At 38.7% G+C, this 18,567-nt stretch overlaps 1 protein-coding gene across 3 annotated transcripts in view; it reads right to left on the reverse strand.

The window, feature by feature from the left end:
* The window catches only part of LOC124866209 (plexin-A1-like), a 412,523-nt gene that overhangs the window by 305,019 nt on the left and 88,937 nt on the right, over nucleotides 1-18,567 (reverse strand). For all 3 annotated transcript variants that reach the window (XM_047361910.1, XM_047361902.1, XM_047361918.1), the window contains exon 3: nucleotides 9,788-9,970. In XM_047361910.1, the coding sequence (XP_047217866.1) occupies nucleotides 9,788-9,970 (183 nt within the window). The remainder of the gene's footprint in view (nucleotides 1-9,787; nucleotides 9,971-18,567) is intronic.

Consider the following 18,567-nt stretch of genomic DNA (forward strand, 5'->3'; position numbering starts at 1 on the left):
GACATCAACCCCAAGTGAGTCAGGAAAGACAGGAAGCTGAAGGTGACATATCAGTGTTGGAAAGCGGAGAGTTGTTGCAGACAGGAAAACTGTAAGACTCAAAGACAAGGAGAGTAGAGGAGAGGAGAGAGCAGACTAATATTTCACCCAAATACTAGCACCGCTTAAAGCAGGAATTTTACCTCTGTTGGATTTACACACTGGTCCGCACTTAAAAGGCTCTTACAGCAGCTTCAAACATCCATTTAAAGAGGCTATAACACAGCAGCTCTAAAATAGCCATTCTCTCACACTTGTATATATTTATGCACATCACAGCAGCTACAAACTGTAAATTCAGAAGCACTAATATCTGCTAATATCTTTTTGAGCAGGAAATAGAAAATGTGTGAATATGAAAAGGAGCAATCTGTGTGCTTTTGAGAAACCTGCTGAGCGTTATTGGAAACAAATGGGACATTATTTCACTAAGAATGGAATTAGAGCGTTCAGGTGTTGAGCTCATCTGCACATTATGAGTTAACATCGGAGGGCAAGTGAAACAATATTTCACACTCATTTACACATAAACAGGGAAACAGGCAGCAGCTTGACGCAAAGATTATCAATCATCTCCCCCAGACTGCTGGGTATTTTTCTGCCGTATAACCGGCGCGGGCAGCCGATGCGCAGCTTCAATCATCGTCTGCACAGTCTAAATGCTAGCACTAATTAGCATTCACATGCTAAATTACCTCCCATCCCATGTTTCCTGATTAGGCTTAATCATTCTGACAGCAAGCGTTACTGCTGCGCTCGTAGAGCCGATAGATCCATGGCCATCTCAAACTCTAGGAGAGGATCCAAGAAACTCTCATTCACTGGGTACTGGGATGTGAGGAGTCGATCCAAACACCCTGCTTAGTTTCCACCCCCGTGTAGCTCAGAACCTTTCCTGTACTAATATTTATCATACATACTGCATTGTTTAAAACATTGTTTCACCTCTCTGGCCTCTAATAATTACTAAGACAGTACTGTAAATTTTCGGTCCTTCACTGAAGTGATATGTTGTATTTATATCAAACCTTTCAAAAGTATCCCTACCCCTTTAACTTTTTCACATTTTGTCATGTTACAACTACAAACTTTAATGTGATTTATTAGGACTTTATGAGATAGAAAAACACAATGTAGAACATAATCATGAAGGGAAAAGAAACCATGGTGTTCATTTATATGCATTTATACTGAGTGATCCTGAGTCAATACTTTCTCAAACCACTTTGTGGTGCAATTGCAACTGCAGGTCTATTGGAGTATGTCTCTACCAGCTTTGCAATCTACAGAGTAAAGTAGTTGCCCATTCTTCTTTGCCAAATAGATCAAGCTTGGTCTGATTGAATAGATAGTATTCAGGTTTTTTCTGATGAAGGGCTGGATTTGACTGGGCCATTCTAATACATGAAAATTATTTGGTGGCATCTGATGGTATCTTTGGCTGTATGTTTAGGGTAGCTGAACATACAGCCAGAGATTAAATTAAAAGTTGGTCTTGTGAGTCCAGAGCACCACATGTATGTGTTTCCTATATATGTGGAGTGCAGAAATTACAGTTGCCCTGTCAAAAGATTTACTCACCGGCACTGTGGATCTCTCCAGAGTTATCATAGACCTCTGTAGGTTTTGTAGTTTTACCATTATGTGCCATTCTTTATTGGTTGATCAAAAAACTAAATCCCAATAATATACACTACCGTGCTCCTTTAAATACACTTTCTCACTTAACAGGTCTCTTTGTTTTCATGACTATTTAAATTGTAGGTTCTCACCAAAGGCAACACAACTGTGAATGAACACACCTGAATTAATATAGTAAACAAAAAGTTTGAAAACACTAAACATTTGTATATTTTAGATTGTTCATAATATCCACCCTTTGCTCTGATTACTGCTTTGCTTTCTTGGCTTTCTCTCCATGAGCTTCATGAGGTGGTCACCTGAAATGGTTTTCCAAAGGGTCTTGAAAGAACTGCCAGAGGTTTATAGAGAGACAGCCAAAGGTTAATATTTCAGTCATTACAGCAAAGGGCGGCTACTTTAAGGAATCTAAAATATAAAACATATTCAAAGTTATTTCACAATTTTTGGTTTGCTACATAATTGTGAGATTCTATGAACAATGTAAATAGTCATAAAGATAAAGAAAATCATCCAATGAGAAAGTGTTTCTAAAACATTTGACCAGTAGTGTACATTCAGGTTTGTCCTTGCAACAAGACAAAATATAAAAAAAAGTTTGACTGGTGTGAAGACAATTACAAGGCACTGTATTACGTGTTCAGCACAGAAAATATTTTGCCTCTATGGATAAAAAGAACAAAAAAATAACTTTTTTGATTAGTTAATTATTTTTTTGGCATTGTCACTCAATATCATCATCACTTTTAATCTTGCTAAATACTATTCAGAGTGGACAGTTGTTAGTTTGGAAAAGTGACTGGAAACAGACAGGATGTGATAGCAGAGCACTGCACTTCAGTGCTATCATACTAGAGCAAAAAGGAACATGTTGAGCATCTTGCCAAGAAGTGAATTAGATCATCTTTAGGAGGGACGAATGAACCTCTGGTCCCACTCAACAGCTCAGAGATGGCCTCCGGTCTAACCAGTCTCACTTGTCTCTTTGTCTAAAGCCAGTTAAGTGCCAGTGTTGTGTCAATCAACGGGTTGGCACTGTTACCTCAGTAGCGCTGTACTCCAATCAGTCCTGTCACTCAGCCTATCTTCCAAGATAGAAAGGAATAAGGAAAGGTAATTGGATTTGCTGCTAGCAGGGAAATGATGAAATGAAATGAAACCATACCCCTATTTCACCTATCGTACACACAAACACACACACACACACACACACACATACAGACACACACCCACCCACACAAACACAGGCACACATCTTCACACACCTGTATACTGCCGTAAGTAAATCTCCCCCTTTTTCCTCTTTCTTTCCATCTGCCCTGCTTATCCATTTTTTCCTTCTAAAATCTGGAAACACTACAGGCTGTTGAGTGTTTCTTTTCATCTCGCCTGATGCGGCAAGAGCATCTTGTTCTCCCAGGTAGACAAAAGTGGAGATGAAATAAGGGAAACAAAAGGATTTTTCAGGTTTTATGGAAGATATTTGGGACATTTCTGGCAATAGGTGATAAAGGCAGCCTATAGTAAATGTTATACAGTTAAAAAGTTGGTTCCCCAATGCTCACCATGTCTGCTAACAAAGAGCAGTACTGTGGCCTCCTTATGAAAATTTTCATTATGTAACATGAGTACAAAAACATAATAACAGTGTACTCTGGACAGTTCTAGCAGACATTATATGGAAATAGAGGAGAGCCTGCTATAACCAGAAACAACACACGATAACCTACTGTACTGTACATTGGTGTATGCCATACTCAAGAGCTCAAAATAAATTACATATTACACACCTTGTGTCACATACTATACATGTCGCAGCTTTAGGTAAAAAATGCATGATGTTTATGATATTTTCTTAGTATTCTATTCAGTGTCCAGAAAAAGAAACCTAACCATTCATTTTCAAGTGCATATAAACCGTTATGTAAAGATGAGATGAGATGAGGAAATAGAGGTTGAATATTATCTTGGGCCAAAAGAATAAAACAAAATTCAGAATTGCAAAAACTTTTTTTGGGTGAAATATTTTGAATGGTAAATGGCCTGCACTTGTATAGCGCTTCATCAAGTCCAAGGACTCCAAAACACTTTACACTACATTGTAGGCACTACAAACGGCACCACCGGGCCCTCTGACCAGCATCTGCAGGTAAGGAGATGTCTTGCCCTAGAGCACAATGACTGAGACGGCCAGAACGGGTTGGAACCGGCAACCCACCGGTTACCTGCTTAACAATGAAATGAAATTAACAGAGTGGTCTGATTTCTATAAAGCCCAAACAAAAAAATAGGCATTAAAAAATAACCTCAACAATCAGAACTGTAATGCTTTACTTTTTCATCCAAAGCATTTACTGTATTTAGCCAAGCTTGATGAATGAACAAGTCTACCTCTGGAAGTTTGCTATGTTTTTGTGAAATTAAAAAGGAAGCCAAAGATTGGGTGATGAATGCTTTGTGTTGTACCTCACATTTAAAATTTTAAGAAGATTTAAGAATACTTTGTTTCACTTTATTGAAACAAGGACGAATTCTGCAGTTTTGAAATTGTTTAAAAATTGGCACTGCATGGTATTAGGGAAAATTCAATTGCAATAATATTGTGGAATTTTAGCAATAATGTTATCAACTGTGAACAACCCACGTTTTTATGACGATGTCCCCATCGCTCTGCCTGAATTTAACGATCTTTATCACTTAGTTCTCTATCAGGTGATGGCATAAAAGACTCTAAAATTCCATCCAAGGGGACAAAAATACTATCTTATTGAAAAGTTTTAATGCAATGCAGCTGAAATATTATATCCTACCAAATATTGCATCTAAGTCCGCTGTTACTCCTTCTGTTCCTGGCTGAGCTGGAAGTAGGTAATACAATTTATTTTGAAAGTTCCAGAAAAGTTCTTACTGGCCTTTAATGTTGTAACCCATGGCTGGGGTCCCAACGGATGCTACCAACCGCACCACCGTGCAGCCCTTATCTTTGTCTGATTTTAAAATATGTTTCATAATCTGAAACACTGAGATTTAAACCAAAATCAGGATACATTTGAAAGGCGGCAAATACTAGTATATTAAACCTTAAATACTGTGAGTACTACCCCATATACTGTTTAATAAAAGCCTCAAGTAAACTATTAAATCACAAAGTGATGGTTTATTTTACCATTAGACGCCAAACCAACTCGTTCAAAAGGACAAGACTTTCTCACCAGAAGTCTTATTTTATATTTAAACTGAAAACCGGAGCCACTAACCGCCTCTAAAAGCATGATGTTAGCTCAGTCCGATGAAGTTGTGCTGTATTTTGCTCCTACTGTATATACCATGTGCTTAATCAGTCATGACATTGGGATTTGTCATCCTGATGTAAAGCTGTGCACATTTACAATAACTTCCAGCAGAGCATCCCCACCCACCCCAACACACATAAACACACATGCAACCAGACGAAGAAATCAACACTTTTCCAATGAACTGCGTGGATTTAAGCTCGACATTAGTGATTATATATTCATTGATCAATCAATACAGAGAGCCTAGCAGGCGAGATGTGTCCATGCAAGCAAACACAGAGTTTGCAACAGTCACACTGCAAGAATCCTAATGAGTATCAGTGTGTGTGTGTGTGCATGTGTGTGTGTGTGTGCCGACATCAATACGATGCAGCTTTACATTTCATTAGGCCAGGAGCCCAGTTTAATTTCTAATAAGTAGCAGTTAAACTCCACAGCCTGTAACCATGCGCTTCAACATCACTTTGTTCTTCTAATCCCAACTGCCTTACATTTTCAGTCCCCCCAAACTTTATTTTGTCCAAAGCAAGTTGGGGCATTTAATACTTGTACAATCAATTTCAGAGAACCCAATTTAAAGCTAAACTAATCACCTCCCATGTTAGCAGGCAGCAAGAAATGTAGGAGCCTAACAGACTGCTTGTAGCTGGTGTCGCTGATGATTTATAGTAATTGTCATCCAGTCTTGCCGTTCCTCAGCTCATATAGACAACTACATTTTACTGCAGCATCTGCATTGATTTGTGTGAGGACACCAGCAGCCTCCACCTCCGTGTTCACCTTCCTCCCTTCCATATCCAAGCACAGGAAGATATGCCGGCTGAGAGGAAATGGGATTCCGATCGGCGGGATATCATCCAGGGATCTGCTGACCCCGACACTCTCAACAGACACACAAATCATCTGTCTGCGCACACACAAGCCACAGACATAGTCAAGGGGTCAGCCGCAAGGACTGGCGGACTAGGTTTCAGTCGACTTAGCAAAACTCAGGATGCTCATGCATCTGTGAGTGGATGCATAAGCATATTATTTTAGCCTGCATGAAATGAACTAACAATAGAAATGCCAAACTGCAAAAGGTTGTCGATAAGCTGCAGAGAAATATCATCAGCAGCTACTACACCGTGTAAAAAACCTTAAAATAAATTCATCTTTTATTGCATTAGTATAGCTTCACACTGAAAACTTTCATTTGAATTTTGTGTAGAAAAAGTTAGCTCATCCCACAGGTTTCTATTTATTAATTTGGTCTGGGTCTGAGATGGTCATAGAAGAATGTTGATTTTGGGGCTGATGAACCATTTCTGTGTTGCCATGTGATTAGGATCATTACCCTACTAAAAGACCTAACAATGACCCATTTTCTTTCTGCTTGCCGAGTACACCAGATTTCTATTGAGCCCTATGATGCCAAATGTATTATTTTTCATATGGGTATTTCTGGGACATCTACCTCTTTAATAAAGTTGGGACTTTCGTCAGACACCAACTGTATTAAACTGAATATTTGTCTCGTACTCTCTGGTAGGGATCCGATATCGGTATCGGGTTCAGATACCAACGTCTTTCACAGACCGGAAATGTCCAATCCAACCCGTGGACATTTCCGATCCATGAGCCAAGTCTGTGCTTATTGTCTGCTGAAATGACTCCACAAGTGATTCCCTGCTGGCTGCAAACTGTGGAACGGATCCCCCAAACGTAGGTGGGCCACGTTAATGAGACATGCCTCCATTCATAAAATCCACTCCACAGCATTAAGCCAGCCAGCAGGCGAGCATTGAGGTGCTATGTGGCTAAAGTGCTTTTCTTTCGAAAAATGTCGACTGTGTGGAAATATTTTACACTCAAATCTCCGCAAAGCAGGATCGCAACATGCAATGTTTGCAAAGCTGCTGTACTGAGAGTCGGAAGCTCCGTCGCGACATAAAACACAACGAACCTGAAGCATTTGAAAAAGGAACACCTAACAGACCACGAGGATTTTGTAGTCTGGGGGCAGAAAGAGAAAAGTAGCCGGCAGGCATCACTTGTGGACTCATTCAAACAATAAGATAAACTTCCACCAGACAACGTCAAAGCTAAAGGGATTACCGACAAGTTGCTTAACTTCATTGTACTTGATTACCAATCGATTTCCTTAATTATCAGTTGTAGAAAACAAAGGATTTCGCAGCCTAATTAAACACTATCAGCTCAGATACAGTTTACCCTCGAGGAGATATTTATCAGAGACTGCGCTACCTGAACTGTACAACCGTGTTACAGCCAAGTTAGCTGAGAAGTTAAAAAGAGTTCCAGCCCTGAACTTTACTACAGATATTTGGACTTCAGATGTCTGCCCAATGTCACTGATAAGCCTCACTGTGCACTGGGTTGAGTCCGATACATATAGCGTCTATAGTGCAGCGCTTCAGGTAAAAAAATGCACTTTGTCCTTACAGAATCCAGCATTTTTCTGGTTAACAGGATTTATTGTTTTTCTGATTTTATAATTGCCTCAAATTACCTTTTTTGGGACATACATACATTCAATCTCAGATTGTCATACTTGCCTTTACAGAGGAATTCAATACAGCCTCATAAAATCAACAATAATAGTAATAATAGTTTTTAAGCAAATAGAGCTCTGGTATCGTAATAGTATCAGTATCGGCCAATATCCAAATTCATGTATCTGTATCGGATTGGTGAAGAAATGTGGATTGGTGAATCCCTACTCTCTGGTGGAAGATCTACGTCCGAGATGGCTACACACACCGATTGGAAGCAGAGATTTCATGAAGCACAAAGCCATGTTTATGGAACATTACAATTGTTATAATATGAAAATGTAACATAATCAATATCAATACATATTCTATAGAAACACTGAGAAAATTTTTTTGTGTCAAGTCCAATACTATGGGTTGTTTTGGTAGACTTGCCATTAGTACTTCCTGGACACATTTTTTGTTTATTTTTTTAAAGCTTCAGTTTTTAATAAACGTAAGTTCAGTTTAATAATAAAATTAAAATAAATAAAAAAGAAGCTTCAGTTTTTAAAATGAAGGGTTTTCTATAATTTATTTTATCTAGCTTTGAAGCGTTGAGATGTCTTGGTATTTTAAAGAATTCAGGATGCCATGTGCATCTTAACAAGGTTCCCAGGTCTTTTGGAAGACCCACAGCATTACAGATCCTCCACCACATTTATAGTGAACATGAGGTGCTTTTCTACATATGTGTCCTTTGTTTCAAACCAAACCCACTTGGAGTGTCTGCTACCAAAAATCACAAAATTAGGCTCATCAGACCGAAACCCACGGGTCCAGTTAGAGTCCACAGGTTTATGTCTGTGATGGTTGGACAGCAAATGAGTCTATTGTTTGATATAGATAACTGGTGACCCCCAAGATGCAACTCTAACCTGTTTCATTTACTTTAGACTGGTATTGGTGGAAATAAATTTGCCGCCAGTAATGTTTGTTAATTATCAACATTGGATTTTCCACACAAAATAGCTGGATTTTTGAAAATGTTCAACATTATACATTGATAGATTAATTTATTTAAAGGCTTTTACATCTTGTTACAGGGCTTCCAACAAATTTAGCTGCATGAAAATATGTGTGAGGTAAGTTAAATGAAAGGTTCCTGAGTAATAACAATAATGATCTCTGCCTTGATAGAACAGCCATAAAAACGACATGGGGGTTGCAGCGCTAGTGGTGTAGGGGTTAAGCGATCATATATAGAGGCTATAGTCCTCGATGTGGCTGTCCTGGGTTCAAATCCTGGACCCAGCGACCTTTGCCGAATGTCTTCCCCTCCCTTTCCTGTCTGCCTACTGTCAAAAAATGAAAAATAAAGGCCTCTAGTGCTGCAAAAAAAAGCTATGTGAAAAAGTTTTGAAGGTTAAATGCTGAAAAGTGTATTTGCCTTTTGGATTTTGTTGTGATACTGTATGTATTTATTCAATTCCTTTTATCTTCTGCTGACAGTTTTACTCCTTCTGAAGCGTATTACTGACACTGAGACACTTATAGGCAGGTGTGCTGCTGGGGACAAAGGAAAAAAAAAAAGGTGAAAAACACAACGCCTCAGTCGGATTTCAGATGAAGGAGTATCTGATTGGCATACATGCGGTGCAGTCTACTAAACACTAGCACTCGAGGAAGCCCACACATATTGTAAAACCCACAGGGACTGCATGCTCTGTGTATGCGGAACATGAGAGAAAAAAAATATTGCTTGCCTGTGATTAAGGACAGCTCATTTCAGCACGCAAACAAACAGGCATGAAAAAGCATGAGGTTTTCTCACCTGTGGTTCTCAGGAGAGAAATAAAAAAGGCATCTGAAACCAACCTTATCGCCACTAAAAAACACTCACTAGCATTTGAAAATCCTGTGTCTACAGCACTCAGAGAGATAAAACCCACACAGCTCCAGTATGTCTAGCAGCATGAGTTCCACTCCACAAATCTCTCCAAAAAGACACAAACACACATAAACTCAACCTTGCTCTGTGGGAGCAAACTTGCTTCTAAAGAGCTGCTGCCCGTCGTGCTATTGGCAACTCTATATGCACTGTGAAAGGTTTCAATGACCAAAAGGGGATAAGAAGCCATTTATGCATAGAACAAACATAAAATCCCATTAATAGCAAATACACAAAAACCATGACACATTTTGGACAGAATTCTCCAGAGCTGTTTCTGGAATTTGCTGGATATATTTTGCCACTTTGGAGAACATATCCAACGACAATTTGGGTTTCCCAGAGAGCTTCTAATGCTGGAAGTCTTTAAACTCCAGGTTGCTTACCTTCTTTATGCGTCCACTGCGAGTGCCAGTAAACGCCACAGTGTTTCCTCTGTAGTCGTATGCCGCCACAGAAGTCATGCCGTCATCCTTGTCCACGTAAAGTGGGATGCCCTCAATGGCTTTTGTACCTCCAAGGGGCTGGTTGAAGTCCTGGCCGCAGAAGTTATCGTCTATCTGCAGCGGCTGTTGTGTAGGGGATACAAGGGAAGAAAGCAGTTAGGAATCATCTCTTTTTGCAAAAAGAAAATGTACATTCACAATACACGGAGCAAGAAATGTTGCAAAGCTGGAATTGTGTAAATTTACTTGGTCTCACTGCAAAACTTTATTCAATGAATAATAAAAGACAAGTAGCATCATTTGTTTTTTTTAGAAAAGCACAAAATTAACATGAATCTATTAGCAGTTGTTAAAAAAGAGGGTGGAAAATGTGGAGCAGGAAAGAAGCTGGCAAACAAATATTTACTCCCTTTAGGAAAATTGTGCTATCATTTATTTTTTCTTTATTTTAGGTTCTTTGCAAACTAGGGAGAGGCTTTTCAAGCAAAACAAGTTTTCAAAAATCACTGGAATTACAATAACTACACATTCTTCCCCTTATAATCTAAATATGAAATGGTCATAAATGTGAAGCTTTAAACACTCCTTGCAGCCTGCAGATCTGACAAGTAACAGCGTGGCACTGCTACATGAAGTCACAAAGGAAAAAGAAGTAGAAAAGGGTTCTATAGCAAGGTTGGCACCTGGTGGTAACACAGGCTACCACACGAAAGTAGTAATTTGGCATGTGCTGCTTACCAGTATCAAGACATACTGAGGGTTTAAAAGGTTATAGACAGAAAAAATTAGATAAGTTTGACAGCTGGTAAAATTAGTTTAAACAAAATCCTTTTGATCTTTGACTGTCTTGTTGACATCAACAGCTTGTAATGCATTCTTAAGATAAGGCAGTTCTAATGCATTAAAGACCTTTACATACTCTGCAGCAACAGAGAAATGTGTTCTCTCTCCCAGGACGGCAAGAACAAAATTACATCATTTAGTTCTTGTTGTCGTGGTTTCAGCTTGTTTTTAACACACCATCTGGTTTGAGGTTTCTTTTTGTTTCAAATCCAACAACTACACAAATGCTCCAGTAGAAGGGACCTATGAGAACGTCTTAAGAGTTCTGCACTTCGGTTCTTGTGAAGTAAAAATTCACATCTATGCCAGAAAGAACTTTGTTATTCTTGAGTAAAAGAACAAATTTGTCTGTCTTAGCAGAGTATGTTTTTCGCCTTAAGTTGTAAGTGAAGAAGAAGAAAGGGAAGATGACAAAGCGAACATAAGACAGAAAGAGGCTTCTACAGCAATGTCAGAACCTGGTAGTGGGCTAGTTACAAGTAAAGAAGGATGCCATTTTTTCTTACAGTTGCAGAAAACAGAAATTTGGCTGTTTATATATTATTTTTGGTTTCTAAAACAAGGACTGTCAAACTGTGGAAACTAAATTAGCTCCACCCATCATTCTCAATGAACATAATGTTGGTATAAAATGGTTGGCGAGCTTTGAGCTGGTTGGCAAACAAATTTCAACAAAAGGAAATAGAACATGAGATGCATTTTTCTTTAAAGACTTTGTGTTATATTGGGAAACCGTGGTATGTTTTTTCAAAGTTATCACTCTGAGAACTGTACACATATTGCTAAGAAAAAGGAGCTATGTACAAGGCACAGACATACACAGAAGTCACTAAGAGGCTAAATCAAACATGATAACACTACATAGTGTTAAGAATTTGGGCTTTCAAATCTCTGCCATTTCGAAAGCCTGCTGACCGGAACTCTCTAGACAAAACTTATTAATAAAACAAAAACAGTAAACAGTATACATCACATCACAAACAAGAACTACAACTTTTAGTTGAGGAAAACGTGTGTAAAACAGATGATCATAACTCAGTCAATTGACAAAAGATTCTGGGAAAACCTGAAGAATGTCTGTGTCTCTCATGAAAGTCTTCTTTGGCAAGGATTATAAGTAAAAATTTAATTTAGTCTTTTTTACCTTAAACACCTAAACTTAAACCGATGAATCAGAGAAGGGACAATATTGTTGGGAACCATAATTTACCATTATTTATTAAATTTATCTTAGAAAAGGCGTTTCCTGAAAATAAAATTAGAGGGGGCATATATAGTTGTGGCCATCAGACTATTAATCCAGGTGTTAAAAATACTTTCAATGAGGGAACAATAGTTGTGGATAACTACATATTGGTAATTATGTTAGTCTGAACTGCTTGTGATAATTTTTTTTTACCAGTTTAGTGAATCCATGGGTGGGCACCAGGGGTGGAACAAGATCTCATAATAATAAAATGCCAAAGTGTTTATTGTCAGAGGGAAGTCTGTCTAAGCTTTGGATATTAAGATAAGAGTTTCAAGCTTGACACCCCGCATCTAAGTTCCAAACCATTGACATGTTGTATTGGCAGAGTTGGCTAATAAAGACATCTTTGTGACAAAACTCAGCTACATTAGCAACCACAACTTGAAAACTCTGACACTGTACTGGGTACTTGTTGGCCTCTGCTTTAGAGCTTTCTATCACTTTTAGTGTGGACTGCATTTTATCCTCACTAGTTAAAAATCTAAACACATCAAAACGAACTCGCGAATACTACACAAAGCAAAGATTCTTGAAAACATTGTCAGAAATTTAGAAAACCTTTATTTTAATGGTGAAATCAGAAAATATGCATTATCACCTATTTGTGGCACTGGTGGTAGTGCGTTATTTCAAGATGCCAGAAAACAAATTTCAGCCACTTCTAAAGACAGTATTCATATATGTTATTCAAATCTCTAAAATTTTCTTTTAAATAATGAATAGCCAGCACATAATTCTAATGGAAACATAGTGGATCAAAACCAGCAAACACTATGGAAGGGCACATTTTTCCATGCTTCAACAGACAGAAGCAAGGATTATATTTTTTCATCCATTTAAACATTGCAAACATGATTTTTTAATTAATGTTTGCCTAAAAGATCCTTTTCAATATATGTTTTCATGTATCTCAAACAGGTGCATTCCTATCCACACTAATTATCATTATCATAACATAAATCAGGCCTTGATGAACAAATACCAAAGTAAGCATCTAAGTATGATCTCAGTATTGTAATGATTGGACAGATGTTTAATAATATTTGAAATAAACTCTGACAACATGGTGTTGAACATAAAACAAGCCAATACAGTGTGTAAATCAACACAAACTGGAATAAAGATGGAAGGGTATCTCTGGTGGGAAGGAAATATGCGACGTGAATTATAGGTCAAATCAACATATCATGGGCTGCACGGTGGCGCAGTTGGTAGCACTGTTGCCTTGCAGCAAGAAGGTCCTGGGTTTGATTCCCGGCCTGGGGTCTTTCTGCATGGAGTTTGCATGTTCTCCCCGTGCATGCGTGGGTTCTCACTGGGTACTCCGGCTTCCTCCCACAGTCCAAAGACATGCCTGTTAGGTTAATTGGTCACTCTAAATTGACCTTAGGTGTATGAATGAGTGTGTGTTTGGTTGTTTGTGTGTTGCCCTGCGATGGACTGGCGATCTGTCCAGGGTGTACCCCGCCTCTCGCCCATAGACTGCTGGAGATAGGCACCAGCTCCCCCGCGACCCACTATGGAATAAGCGGTAGAAAATGACTGACTGACTCAACATATCATAATCAGAGTGTCCTGTACATGCTCATTGCGATGCTGATATGCTGATGTCACACATGGTTTATGCATAAATTGCATGTGTGAGTGAGCGTGTAATAGGCAGGTCAGTGACATCATGAAATAGCCTTGCACACAACTGGAGGTTCTCCTGACATCCTTGATAGAGATAATCAACAGCCTCTGTAGTACTTCGCTAACCCTCAGTTTATCTGGCCTCTTATTTTATTTGCTGCTCTTTGTGCATTCATAACATTTTCCAAAACAGAATCAGTATCAGATTTAATGGTCAACTTTTGTGCGGCTTAACTTTTAAAGTTTTTGTGGTTTTGTTGGTTTATAAACTTAAATTAACCTAAAAGGCAATGGAATGTGTTAATCCAGGGCTTTTCAACACTAACAGTGCTAAGGTCTCTTTGAGGGTTATAGGAACTGTTAGCTTCTATGTAGAGCAGTTATAAGATCTACGTCTCTTTATATGTTGTGCACTCTTAGAGGAACTTTTATAATGGGAAGTCCAGGAAGTTGAAAACAAGCATCGAATACAGCTTGAAGATGGAATTCCAACTTCGAAAGGCAGAGGATTCTCACCAATACCAACCTCTAAATCCAATATGGCAGCTGCAACTATAAAACACGTATAAGTTGCATTTCTGACTGTTTGTGTCTCAATAAATCAATGAATTTTCCATTAATTTACTGAGACACATGTTATATGTATTTTTGTATTTGCATAATTGCTCCTTCAGTTTTTGAATGCATAAAACAGAGAGAAATATATTGCTATTGGTTTGTGTTGCTAATATTAGTTAGCAATGACACAAAAAAAAAAACAACAGCTTGTGAAAGCCATAAGTTTTTTAACATTGCTACTGGAACACAGCAAGTGTTATCATTCTCAAATTAGCGTTCACACTCATGAGATGAATGGAAAATCACTCGGACTTAGAAAGAACGTGAGTTGTTTTTTTTAACCAGTCCAATGGGCGGAAATGCCAAGAAGATGTAGAACTAAGGCTGAAAAACCTGAAACAGACTGTCAATTATATGCCACAGCAAGAAATGCCCATGGAGCAGACGAAGCAGATGTGTAAGCACATTTTGTTTTCTTTCAAGTGACTAAAACAGCTAAATAAGATTGCATGATATTGCAAGATTGCATGACTACATAATGGTGTGACATATTAAGCCTAAAATGTTACTTCATAAGAATGTTGGCCACCCACTGGAGTCCTGACTATTGAACTATAAATACTGTGATTTTTCTTTTACAACTTGCTCTATTTATAACCTCTTTTATGTATTTGTATGAAAGTCATGTATGATTTACAATCTATATAGGCTTAATGAATCCTTGACTTAATTCCTCTGTGTGCTGTTTAGTTTTGTTTAGAGTGATTCTTACTGTATGTGTATTAAGCTGACTTTTAAATGATCAACTGACCAATCCACATTTATGGGTGATTTGAAGTATTTGACGTGGGAGTGTTTTAATTTATGCTAGAAAGCTAAACAAGTCATCCAGTGCCTTGAAAAATATTCACTCCCATTGAACTTTTTCACATTTTGTCAAGTTACAACCAAAAACTTTAATTTATTCTAGTGGATTTTGTTTTTTGTTTTGAGTATTTAGTACTCACTAAAGGTTACTCTAAAACCCCTAAAAATATTAAGTGAGTCTAGATGTGTGGACTGTATAAATTCTGGTATAAAGGCAGCAGTTTTGTGAAGGCCTCAGAGGTTTTTCAGAGAACATTAGTGGACAAACAGCACCATGAAGACCAAGAAACACAGTAGGCGGGGCATAGAAAACGTTTTAGATACGTTTAAAGCAGGGTTGGATTATCAAACAATATTTTCAACATCTCAGAGCACTGTTCAAACCATTGTCCGAAATGGAAAGAGTATTGCACAACTGCAGACCTACTCAGCTCAGGTGGGAGCATCTGTTGACACAAAAATTTTAGCTGTGCACTCCACATATCTGGCTTTAATGGAAGAGTGTCTTGAAGAAAGTCAATTTGGAAAGAAAGCAACAGAAAAACCCATTTGCTATTTGAAGCAAGCCATGTAGGGGACATAGCAAACATGCTCTGCTCAGATGAGAAAAAAGTTGAACTTTTTGGACTACATGCAAAATACTAAGTGTGGTAGAAGGCTAACATTACACGCCAACCCCACAGTGAAACATAATGATGGCAGCATCATGCTGTGGGCATGGTTTTCCTAATGGAAAAAAATGTGGATGGTGTTAAATACAGGGCAACCTTGGAAGAATAACTTTTAGAGGCTGCAAAAGACCTGAGACTGAAGAGGATGTTCATCTTCCAGCAACAACCCTAAACAAGAATGCTGCAATCCAATGGTTTATATCAAAGTGTTTTCATGTTTTAAAATGGCCCAGCCAAAGTCCTGACCTAAATCCAGCAAGTTGCTGTTTAGAGAAACTCACCATCTAATCTGACTGAGTTTGAGCTATTTTTCTAAGGAGTAAACATTTCAGTCTACAAATGTGCAAAGCTGGTAGACACATACCTTACAGGTGTGATTGCAGCAAAAGGTGGTTCTATCACGTATCAATTTAGAGTGAATGAATACAAGAGCTTCACACCTTTCAGATTTGTATTTGTAAAACCATGTAGAATGTTCCTTACAATTCCATCTTTTGTGTTGGTCAATCACACAGAGACTTAATAAAATACACTTTGTGGCGGTAATGTCACAAACTGTGCAGAAGTTCAATGGTGAATGAATGCTGCTGCAAGATACTGCAGGAGCTGAGACAGGCTACAGTTGATGCAGTGCAAACAAATAATAGGAAGTGCTTTAAAAGGTTAGCGATGTACATCTACACATGTAAATACAATACAGAAAAAAAACATGCATACAGATACATACGCCAAAGATAAAAAAACACAGCGCACAAACACACACGACTGAAGCCTCCCACACTAAACAAATTAACATGCCAGCTTTCTCTTGTTCATTACAAGACGTATCGTCTCCATAGAGACTAATCAATCACCACACCCCTTCACAACAGCAGAGCTGTCAGGGAACGTGAGTGTTTGTGTGTGAGCGAGCAAGCAAGACTGAAAAAAAAAAATGGTTGAGAAAGCGCCTGTGGCGGACGTTGTCTGCCTTCCACCAGACTTTCAAAGGCAGGCCGACACATAGCAAAGTTGAACTTCGTCAAACAAAGACTCAAAGTGACAAAGTGAGTGAGACAAAGAGAGAGGGAGAGGGTGGAACCACAACACACAATACACAACACACACACAAGCACACAATAAAACTGCCTTTTGTATGATTTACATAAACATGTTCTCAATTTGGGAACTGTTTGCCGAGTAATTTGAGAGGAGGAAAAGAGGACACGGAGAAAAACAAGAGCACGGGAGGTGGCACAGAGATGATGGAGACAGATATGACAAGCTGGAAAGGAGGAAATTAGAAGGGGAAATCCAGTCAAGAGGGGGACAAAGGCAGAAAACCAGCATGAAGAGAAGGAAAGAGGAAAAGATGGTCATGGCTAGGTGATGGTGTGAACTCCAGCCTTTGTGTTGTTTCCTTTCGTTTCCTCTGATATAGACCATGGAACCAGATCTTGACTCATTCATTTTACTCATTTCCTCTATCCCGCTCTCTAGCCACACCACTTTAACCTCACCCTGCTCTTCTTTCCCTTTGCTCACCTTCTGTTCCCCCTCTGCCTTGAATTTTTTCTTTTACATCTTTCTTTTTTCCTAAAGGTTCACAGGAATTGGCCGGTGGGAAATCGTGTCAATCCCAGGGGGGAGCTCTTGTATTTCTGCCAAGAGCTTTTTCAGACCATGTTTCCTTCCTTCTCTCCTTCACAAGCATGATCTTGGATAATCCTCGATTTATAACTGCAACCTACTTCAGAGGTCATCCAACCAAATGAAAAACAAGACATCCTATTTTGTCAAAATCATTGACATTAGATGTTACCACAGAGGTTTATCAGAAAACAACTTCCTTCTTTAAAGTCAGCTGAATTCTGCTGCAGGGAAATCAAACCAAAGGAATTTTTGCATGAAACCCAACTGCAAACTGTTTAAAATAGCAGTTTATAGCATTGTGGTTAAGGCAGATTTTATTTATGCAGCGCTGCTCAAACTTGTAAACTAATCTGCATTTCCAGTGTTTGTCAAGCTCGCACACACAGGAGTGAGAGCACCGTCTTCCCGGCACTGTTGTCAGCATGCTGAGGACGCTAATGGTTTGTTATGTTTAGCTTGACTTGCATCATTACCATAGAGTCAACAGCTCAGATTGAGACACAGCGGAGCGTTCAGTCGACGTGTTTTCACTGCAGACATATGTGGTCTCACACAGGCCCGACATCTGCTAGCTGTTGTTTGCCTTGTAGACATGTAATTCCAACAGTCTGCCTCTTTTATCATGCCTCCGCAGCACCTCGTTGATGGGATGCTTCTGCCACCGACCTGTAACTGAATTAAGAATCTAAAAACGTTCCCCCCTCCAACAGAAGCTTGCAATGAAAAAAGAACGGAACTGTTAAAAGTTATGGGCAAAAGGCTTTGGTTTTCAGCTGCCAGTAGCGATATGTTAGAGACGTTGGGTACTCAGTCTGATACCATAAAGCAGGAGTTTTAATAAGCTGCTGGCCATTTGTCCTCCATTTGTCACAGTCCAGACGCTCTGCTATAAAAATCAGATGTTCATCATATCAGGGCTTGATTTTATTGCTTAAATAAATCATCCTTTAATCATCAGCTACACAATTTAAACAAAAGCCATTATCTAGATATGTTTTAACAGAGATTTTGGTTTCATTTGTGCTCTTTATTTTTTTTATTTATTTTCTGCAGTAGATTTCTTTATTTTTGACTTCATGGTTATATTGCGCTTGGCGCAAAGCCTAAAGTGACCCACTGGGCCTCGCAAAAGCATTCATAACCCTCAACATTTTTCACATTTTGTTGACATTGTTTTTTTATTGGCGTTTCATGGGACAGACCAACACAAGGTAGATCATAAATATGAATACAAAGGAAAATGATTAGTTTTCACTTCCAGAAAACTG

This window comes from Girardinichthys multiradiatus, chromosome 1 (assembly GCF_021462225.1).
Source record: "Girardinichthys multiradiatus isolate DD_20200921_A chromosome 1, DD_fGirMul_XY1, whole genome shotgun sequence".
Taxonomy (NCBI): Eukaryota; Metazoa; Chordata; class Actinopteri; order Cyprinodontiformes; family Goodeidae; genus Girardinichthys; species Girardinichthys multiradiatus.